A 9,982-nucleotide genomic window follows, 5' to 3' on the forward strand; every position below is an offset into this window, starting at 1 on the left:
AATAGCATTAATTGGATTGCGAGTAAAGCGCGACAGCTTAAGTGGATTTTTGAAGGCTGTTGTTAAATCTGCTACATTATGTAGGTTGTTGTAGGCTTTATTCACCAATAGTTCTTTGGGTGCCATCACTACCATCTAAGGTTGGTGGTGAATCATTAGTATCATTACGCTAACTTTCAAAATTTCTACTACTAAGATATTTATACAGTATAGTGCTTGTGTTGAATTTGTATCCAAATATTTCCTTTTTCCAGGCCTTTGACAGCCTTGATTTTTTTCTATTTTAAGATATGGGAGTAATTGATTTATTTAGAATTAGTATAGGTACCAAATATAGGCAATAACGAATATCCAAGACGTGTTCATCATAAACCTAGTAAGTGATAAGCACTCAATTAAATAGCAGTGAACTGTCGCAATCTTCAAGCCTGTCCTGAATATATCAAGAAAGAAATAGGTCTTTTCAAGGCAGTTATGATGTCCGAAACAGATGGTGCATTTGTCATGAAGGATAACGTTGATGATAACAACAGAATAATAAATGATCGTGATGAAACCATCGGCTGTACTCAGCCGGCCTCGCAATCAATTGGACCAATGAGCGGAGGCCGGGACCAGTCATCGCAATTTAAATCATTAGGAACGCCCGTCTAATAGCATTTGAGGATGGATATGCTATGTGAAGGCAGATGATGACTAAATACCTTATAGTTTTTAGAGCTTTTAAACACATAGAAAGCAGGAATAGTTGAATTTAATCGTGAAAACATATCTATTTACTTTTTAAATGGCCTTCCCAATTAAATCCCTCTTCATTAATTAGGATAATTAAGAATATTTCTTATTAGGAAGTATTGTTTGTATATTTACCATTCGGGCGAAAGTCTGTCCGCGACTTGATCCGCATTTTCCTTTCTCAATATATCCTTTATGAGAGTATGTATCGGTGCACGAACACAACCATTCCTCACTACAGCTCGTCTGCACTTCGACACATCGAGAAACACCTCACATTTCACGTCTTTCAATCGATTTCAATTAACTTCAGTCAAAAAGGATACAAGCTACTTGGAAAATTTCTTAACAACCACTTTTCACATTGTTTTTGCACGTGACAAAACACAAGTAAAGACACTGCAACGTGAAGGAATGAAAACAAGGTTAGAATATTATTGGTTTTTGTGGGTACTGCGTATCGCTGGGTTTGACAGCTGTGCGGCACGCTCCCCTATCCCGATTCAAAATATTGGGCACTGAATGAAGCGGAGCGCGAGGGAGCGATCGCCGTGAATGTAGCCGCGAGCGGGAGGGGAGAGCAGGGAACGGTAGGACACAAATAGCTCGGGATTAATTGGAGTATAGTGCGACCGCAACAATCAAAATCTTGATCCATTGCTTACGGTATCCTACTGTTACTTTTAACGTTAAGTTGGTAATTTTTTTGTTGCAATCGTATGGAATGCAACAATTTTCCGCTCACGTCATACATAATAAGTCACTGAAACGAAATTGAATCTGCAACTTCATAAACCAATGAATTATTAGCCCAAAATGGTTAATTAATGTTAGCAGCAGCTGTCAAAAGAAGCGATAGCAATCTAGATAATAAAGATGGTAATGTTTATAAAGACACTGACGTTGTTAATCGGATCAACACTGTGCCACCGCCGTATACACCGTGACGCGCGTGCGCTGCGCGGACAACTGACGTGCGCATGCGCGCAGCTCACTTCACGCCGGTTGCCAAACTCCATGGAGGGAGTGTTTGGATTTTTGTCTACAAACTTTACCTGGGATTGATTCCCGTAGCATTGTCACCCTGATCAAAATATTGCATCGTAAAACTATAATAAAATTCATTATTCAACGTAACTGTTTTCTTTGTTTTCATTTGCTTTATCAGTTAATTTTATGTTTGATGACTTTATGATATCTAGCGAGCGATACTTACTGTGTTTATTATGTATTTATTTACTTACAAGAATTTGTAACCTATTTTAAGCAAAGAGATTCTGAATATTGGATTCACCCGGCACTTAGTATAAGCTTAGTTCCTTTCTACCTTCCTACATAGGTAAGTAACGGTATAATTTCCAAATTAGTTGTAATATTGTAGTATGGCGGGGTTCCATTCCATCCATGTGAATGACCTGGGTACTCAGTAATAATATAAAACATGTGTTTCAAATGTAGTTAGCTAAGTAGGTTGAGAATTTAACTATGTTCGCGATTATGGAAGCGCCTAATTGCACTAATTTATTTCAACGTTGTAATGTTAATTATTCAGACAATTTAGAGTTTATACATTGTTTTGTTATATTAAAGATGGGTAAGTAGGTTTATTTTTTACCAATGATTGCTAAAATTTTATGTTCAAGTCTTTAATTAAGTAGGTTTTATTCTCTTTCAAGGGTTTAGAAAATTGCAAATTGCCTTGCTCGCTCTGCCTTCCTGTTCAGAAAAGTCTTTTCACACAAACAAAACCTTTCAGAGCCCAGGGTCTCTGATTAGATCTACAACTTAAATCAACCAGCTGAATGGCAGTGGATTAGTCATATCTATCAGAAGGATATTGGTTCCTTTTCCACAATTTTTTTGAAATATCAAAATCATTTTCATCAACCTCATAAATTATGTCCTATTTATATCTATAAGTACCTATACTACTTAACTTTGTAAATTAATTCATCACCATCTTTTATAGTTATTCTGAACTCTTTGGCATTGCAAGCATTAAAAGAGGTGCGTCTGAATGATCTATAGATCCTGCTGTTCATCGAAGTTCAGACTTGTTGCGTTAGATGGCGTTAAAGTAAATATTAATTAAAGTTATACATTTCGTATAAGTAGGTACATAGATAACATGACATGGCTGGTGACCTTCACAAGAGTATTCAAGCGTTGAACACCGGCATCACAATAAGTTTAAATAAGATTCAGACACTACGTAAGAAACTCTGTAATGCAATATACCAATGCCATTTAAGTTTAAATTTTAAATATTTCTTGCACGATATTTAATATCTGTATGAGTCTAAAAACATTATTGACAATATTACAGAGAACAAAAACGAAACATGAAAAAAGTATGACTAATAATGACTATACGCAACTGTTTAAGTTTTTCAAAACAGCGATATGATAGGAAAAATAATTGGAATACATTGGATTTGCTTAAGCTTGAACTAAAAAAGAAAAGTTACCTTTTCGCTTTCTTCTTCTGCGATTTTTTTTTCTGCGCCTTCGTTTTTCAGGCAAATATTCAACCTTTTCAGGTATGTGTAGCCCATCCCCCAGAGCAAACTCGAGGGCCTTAGCGAGAACACACAACACTAGTCCAATCATGGTCACAGTCTAATCCTTATCTTTATCACCGGTTCTGTTGTTTGCACTTTAGAAATTTGCACAAAGATCACAAGATTTATTAATTTTATTATCAAAACACGTTTAATATTCCTCATTACCTTAGCCTCTAAGGACAGCATAAAGATCTGTCTAGTCTCTACCTTTGACTGGATTACCTAAGCAACACTTTTTTATCCGTGCAGTAACAATATGTTTATCAATAGGTTATCAGTGACACAGGGGCTTCGCAAGAGTGAGACAGATACTCGTATGACTGGCATCTTGTTTGAAAACACTTTGTTTCTCCTTGGCGAGATTTACAAATTAAATACATTCTATAAATATCCACCACACGCGTTGCTATGTTTTTGATGAGAAATTCAAATTGACCTAATTAACCTTTGGGATTTATTTTTTTATCACTTAACTATACAAAAAAACTTAAAGTCTGTTGTACACTAGCATTTACATTGAAGGGCCTGAAGAAAGTGTCTCTTTAAGTTTTATGATAGGAAGTGGATCTATAGCTATGGGTGTGAGTAGATTGAGTATTACCTACGTGATTTCTATGCGATGTGATTTGTGTATGTAATCAGCACCACCAGGGTATTCTAGCTTGACAAAAAAGAAAGAAAAAGAGTTGTCCTGCAATTGTTACGTTGAATACAACTAGACAGAGTCGTGGTTAACGAAGCATCGCTTCGAAAAACTTTTTCGTAAACTAAAGTGACCCCTCAGCTAGCCATCTGAGATTAGCATACGTAATGCTATTTGAAAGTTAAATGTGTTGTTTGTTGTTGAAGAAAGGGTATGTAATTAATAGTGCTACACTCGTATTATGATTGTAAATAATCTTGAAGGACATCACCAGATGTTGTACTGTTTGATGCTCATTGGGAGAGACCTAGATATTCTGCCATGGACCTTTGTTCCCTGCCAACTATGAATATACCTAACTACATACAGATTACAGTAGCAAGGTTTTCGGAATACTAAGAGTTTACCGATGCTGATAAATTATGAGACCCCACAACGATACAAAATATTAATTTAAATTAATTATCACAGACAACATTATTATTTTGTTCACACCTCGTTAGGCACGACAGCATTGATTAGGTGTAGCTGTGGCAGAGCTCCAGTGACTTCCGCACTCCTCGGGCTATGAGCAGCCTAGGACACGACATCATCGTATTCAAGACGGTTTTTTTACTAGGCACCTATATACCTACTTCAAAATGTAGGTTTTCAGAACTCTATCTAGTGATGACTGTCAGCAGTTTATGATACCAGGCAGCATAGAGAAAAGAACACTACGTTTTACCAGGCAGTGTGTGACTGTGTGACACATCGGGCTACATAGGTTTATTAATTTATATTTAAAAAAACTGAATGGATAAGTTAAAAGAAACTTACCCAGCATTCTGTTGACTTCGCCTTTTTCAGTCATTGTCGTCGTCTATTTCTCTCATGGCTGCAGTTCTGCAAATAAAAGAGACGTTTCACTTTCAGTAAAGGGAATCAAGGGTATAGATAGATTATATTCTATCAATGCATTTGCACTCAATGAACGCAAATAGGTACATTGAATTTGTACTCAATATTTAGAGTGACGACGAATCTGACGTCATACCAGTAAAACATGGTCCTAATAGTCGGTAACATTACGAAATCCAATAAGTACTACGGTGTAGGCTCCAGTGAACCAAAACCGTACCACTAAAATGAGAGTTACAATACCAACCTGCTACGATATACTCCTACCTAAACCACTAGAACAATAATAAACTCCAACAACACTGTCACTAAACTAAACTTAACATGATCTTTAACAACAAATAAGTCAGAAATTCACATAGTTTTCACTGAAATCCAGGGTTTTCTTGGAAAAAGGAAGTGTTTTAGAAAGGGTTTTCTGGCTGCCGTGTAGGCATCTCGGCGGAGGGTTGGTGGCACCCGACACGGAAATGCACGAAGCGAGCCGATCTCACCCGAATGCAAATAATGAACAGAGACGGAGTGAGGAGCTGACCCCGTTGTTTTTTTTATTCTTAGAAGATTTTATGTACACCGATGTTATTTTTTAATGATCATTTACAACTAAATAATTGGATCTAGAATTATCCACAATAGTCGTCGAAATATAATAGGCCCGTTTGGACAGCTACACAAATTTGCTATTTACTCTTGATTTACTTGATGAAATACATAAATAGATACATAATCTGACTTATTTTTTAACGGCTGAAAGAAAAAAGAACTTTTGAAGGACCAAACGTTACTTATTGTTTAGATTTTCTATGATTTAGATTTGACACCAGCTGTCATCCCATACATTTTCGAGCTGTCCAAACGGGCCTATTATATTTCGACGATTATAAGACATGGAGCCTAAAGCGGATGTGGAAGATATTGCCGTAATTTGATAGATAGACACTTTTCATATTGCAATAGGTGTTGGAAAACACTACAGAAATCATTGCTGCCTATTTTGCTTACCGACACAGATCTGCATGATTTTTTAATTACCTGCATTATAACTCCATATATTCCTCCTAGTCATTCCTTGGGATAGGTCTATTTTCCTGCAAGTATACTGTGATTTCTGAATACGTCCCTGTATGAATTTCCACCCTGCAGTGGAGGCAGGGCGCCATTTTCCCCGCGCATGCGTGCCGCTTTCCCTCAACCAGCAATCACTAAACACTCTCTTACGTACGTACTACTTGTGTTGCCATACTGTGTAACTTTTATCTGTGTTGCTAGTTTCCGACATAAAAGTGAGATAAGTAGTATTTTTCACAATTTTAATGATTTATGGTTGTGTAGCTTTAAAAGTAAGTAGGTATTTAAATAAATTTACGATATTTGTTATAGGTCAAGTAATGATGACGTCAGTAACTAAGCTTGGCCTACTAGCAGTGCATTGCCAGGGAAATCGATACAGTGACGTCACAGTTTTCATTGAGAGTCCCTTTCCGTTTGGACCCGTTCTATTTCCGGAATGGGTAAACAGAAACAGTAGTATAGGATTATTTTCAAACCTGAGTGACTCTCTTAAACGATTTAAAGTTTTACAACATTGTTGGGTTTTTGTCTGTTTTTGAGTTATTATCAGGAATAGGTAGTTTTATATTAAATTATTAATAATGAAATTGCGTTTAGTTTTTTACATTAATAAGTTATTTTTGTCCATACTTAACTTGCATATTCATATTGTAGGTTCCGAAGGCTGTCTTCCTAAAAAGGATGGCTTCGTTCCATTCAATGTTAATCAATAATTATACGTCATAGGATTGTTCTTTGAATTAATAAATTATACATTATGTCCCAAAAGTCTGCGTTATCCCTTGGAGAATTAGTAGGTTTACACCTTTTTACATAAGTAATTTACTTTCGAGAACTGGTGAAGTATAGTACCTACCTAAATTCACGATTAGGTATATTTACTTAAGCGACATAATATAAGTAATTATTATAATGTTCTAAGAATATCCTTATTTTTAAGTTATCAGTTAGGTAGGTATTCTTACCGAAAATAATGCGCAAAACCACAAACAATTTAAACAGACTAACTAATTGAGGAAGTTCCCAGTCGTTAAAATGCAGCTAACTGGGTACTGAAACTGAAAAAACATCTGAAAAAATATATCGTATATCTTACGTCTTAAGATTGAAATTTAAACGCGCATAATACTTTTAATTGAACATTAAAACAAGTTTACGTGTTACAATTCATACCTACTAGTTTTTAAATGATAATTTAGTGAACTGAAACGGGTACGGTTACAGTGGGTAGAATACAGCATAACTCGAAGGTATTATAGCTACTATAACTAGTAGCTTTATGGATAGATTAAGGCAGCATTGTGTTCGCCGATATAGAGCCTTTGAGTGGTCTCATAATCACTGTGTATAACTGTGTATGTATGTATACTTACTGTATAGCTACTTAAGTAACTTCAGTACTTAGATATTTGTAAGTACCGGGTTCTTGGGAGTTACGTAATATTTTTATAATATGTATTTGTGTAAATATAATTATCAGCTGTCTGATTCTGATACCCATATTACAGGCTCTGCCTAGTTTGGGTATGGGTGGTCGTGTGTGTGATGTCTCCACATACGGTCTACACGTCCCACATATTATTATTATTATCTGTAACCGGCTAATTTATAAGTACATAATACTTAGGTGTGTATGTATGAGGAAGGCAGAGGACGAATGATGGGCTAATGATGTTGATGATCTGTGCCATAGTGCATGGTGGATGTTCGTTTCAATACCGAGTTGTGTTGGGTTCGATTCACGGGCTACGTCATCAATATTTATGGCTATATTAGGTATATTTCCTAAGCTTTTATTAAAGAAGATTAAAAGAAGACTGAGAAATATTCTGTCTAAAATATCGTCTTGGGTTTTGAAATCAAAAAATATAATTTACTACAACTTTACACGACTTAAACATTACTGAATGTCACGCGACTCCATGCGGCTAATGAACATAATTGTAAGTTTTGAAATGAAAAAAATATAATAATTAAAATAACTTGGTATTTAGTCTACCAACCTCTATTCTCTCAACTGCATGCTCGACGCACGACACAATCCAAAACCTTCGATGCACTTTAGCTATCCACTCCTACACAGGCTAAGCGAACCGAAATCGAATATCACTAACCCAATAACCTCTGACTCTACCACTCAGACAGCAACACTCGGTTCAGTAATTCACTCGAATCCGATAGCTCAGGTGAGTCTACTAATGAGTGGTAATAGGTAGCACATGCGTAATGATCGTACGCCTGGTGACCGCCAAAACAGTATGTGGACTGTTTTATTTTAGTACTGGCTGGCTGAAGCCGCCCGTGAATTCATATTGCATTCGATGTGCGTTTCGTCACGCCACGATCGTTGACTTATTGTGTGTCTTTGAATGTGGAACAAAGATTGTGTGAAATTAATTGGCGATGTTCATTTGTTCTCTTGTTAGGCTTGAAAGTGATAGTTTGCTTATTTCAATTAAATATTTAGGTACTTACCTACCTACTTACTAATAATATTTTGTGTTTTCAATTTTTTCACTCTCTAGTAGCTAAAATCTAACATTCACATAAGTGCCATGAAACAACTTCTCATGCCTGTGGCGATTGCTGGTCAAACGCTGACATGTTGTAGCTCTTTTTAAGTATTTTGTTACTTAACACACGAGTTTTAATTTCGTAACAAAGAATGTCCGGCCACAGCCTAACAGACTGATAAGGATTACGACATAATATGCAATCATAAGGATAAAAAGTATATAAGTACTACATGGGTCCTTGCACGAGAGCGGCAGACTTCCTCGACGAACATAGGTTCGTGGCATCCATAATCCACACTATGAGAATGTACACCTATGATTATCATCATCATCATCATCACAACCCATCACGTCCCAACTGCTGGGGCACGGATCTACTTCCAATGAAGGAAGGGTTTTAGGCCTAGTCCACCACGCTGGCCCAGTGGTGAAACTTTAATAGGCAAGTGAGTCATCCGCTTTTCGCTGTAGGTATAAGAGTTTCGTGTGAATATCACTTTAGTTTTCCACCAACCAAGGGTTCGCTGGAAGAAATTGCTTCTTGGCAATAAGCCCGCCTTTGTGTACTTCTTACTTTTTCTGTCTTCATGTTTTTGTCTTTGTTTTGTGTATACAATAAAGTGTGTATAATAATAATAATAATAATATATTTTTACTCACGTGATAGGTCGCGATGGCGACCGTATCGCAATTTTAGAATGAGGATGTGCATTGTACTCATTCATCTAGAATCTAGATGTGTAAATCTCCTCACGGTATTTTCTTTCACCGTAAGAGTACGTGGTAAGTATACATATATGTAAGTACTGAAATTCCTTATTTCTACGAATGAGAGCCAAGACCTTATCCGTTACGCCACCCAGACTCTCTGGTATTATGTAAAACGCGTAGTATCCCAATTATGAAAACCGGGCACGGGTACCTACACGTTTGAGACACCATGCATTCTATGTTAACATAAGTACACATTGTAGTTGACGTTTTAATTATAAAATTAAATTACAATGCCCAGTGGGCGAAGTGAGTTGTATTGTCATCTCGAGGTTCAATTCAACTAATTTTAACATTATAAATTAAGACCAACATCTCTGAAACTGCAAACCACCTCCATGAACATAATATATTATAACACAAATCTGCTGTTTATAACCAGTACCCTGGTTATAAACAGCAGATTTGTGTTATATTCCCGTATTTTCTTACTTTCCGCTGTGAGGAAAGTTTAGTGCATCTTCTGGGTTCCATCCTTCTTTTTCTGTGGACAAAAAGTTGAAAATGCAATGCCCTTAACCCTTAGGAAATGATCCAAATTCAAATCCGGTGATTCATTCGAATCGGATATTAAAATTAGTAGAATAGGGCCGCGTGGTTGTTAGTTTGAATCTGTTGGGCACCCACGGTGTTTACTGTGTTTAAATTAAATAGAAGTCAACATTTTAATTTAGTCAGCTTATTTGTTCGTCAATCCTATAGCGGAGTGTTAACAAAAAAAAACATTAAGCAATAAGTTCAAGTTTGTACACCTATATTTTATATTTGTGAAACAAATAATT

General features: G+C 36.3%; 1 protein-coding gene across 8 annotated transcripts in view; it reads right to left on the bottom strand.

The window, feature by feature from the left end:
- Positions 1-8,175, bottom strand: part of LOC105383856 — a 50,881-nt gene extending 42,706 nt beyond the window's left edge. For 2 of the 8 annotated variants that reach the window (XM_048621618.1, XM_048621619.1), the window contains exon 1: positions 3,204-3,716. In XM_048621618.1, the coding sequence (XP_048477575.1) occupies positions 3,204-3,345 (142 nt within the window). In that variant the 5' untranslated portion in view covers positions 3,346-3,716. Of the gene's footprint in view, positions 1-870; positions 1,135-1,637; positions 1,784-3,203; positions 3,718-4,761; positions 4,828-5,089; positions 5,291-7,916 lie in introns of those variants that run through there. The other 6 variants (XM_011553981.3, XM_011553982.3, XM_011553980.3 and 3 more) reach the window with 6 other exon arrangements.
- Positions 8,176-9,982: the final 1,807 nt, after the last annotated feature.

Source organism: Plutella xylostella, chromosome 6, assembly GCF_932276165.1.
Source record: "Plutella xylostella chromosome 6, ilPluXylo3.1, whole genome shotgun sequence".
In the NCBI taxonomy this organism is placed as follows: Eukaryota; Metazoa; Arthropoda; class Insecta; order Lepidoptera; family Plutellidae; genus Plutella; species Plutella xylostella.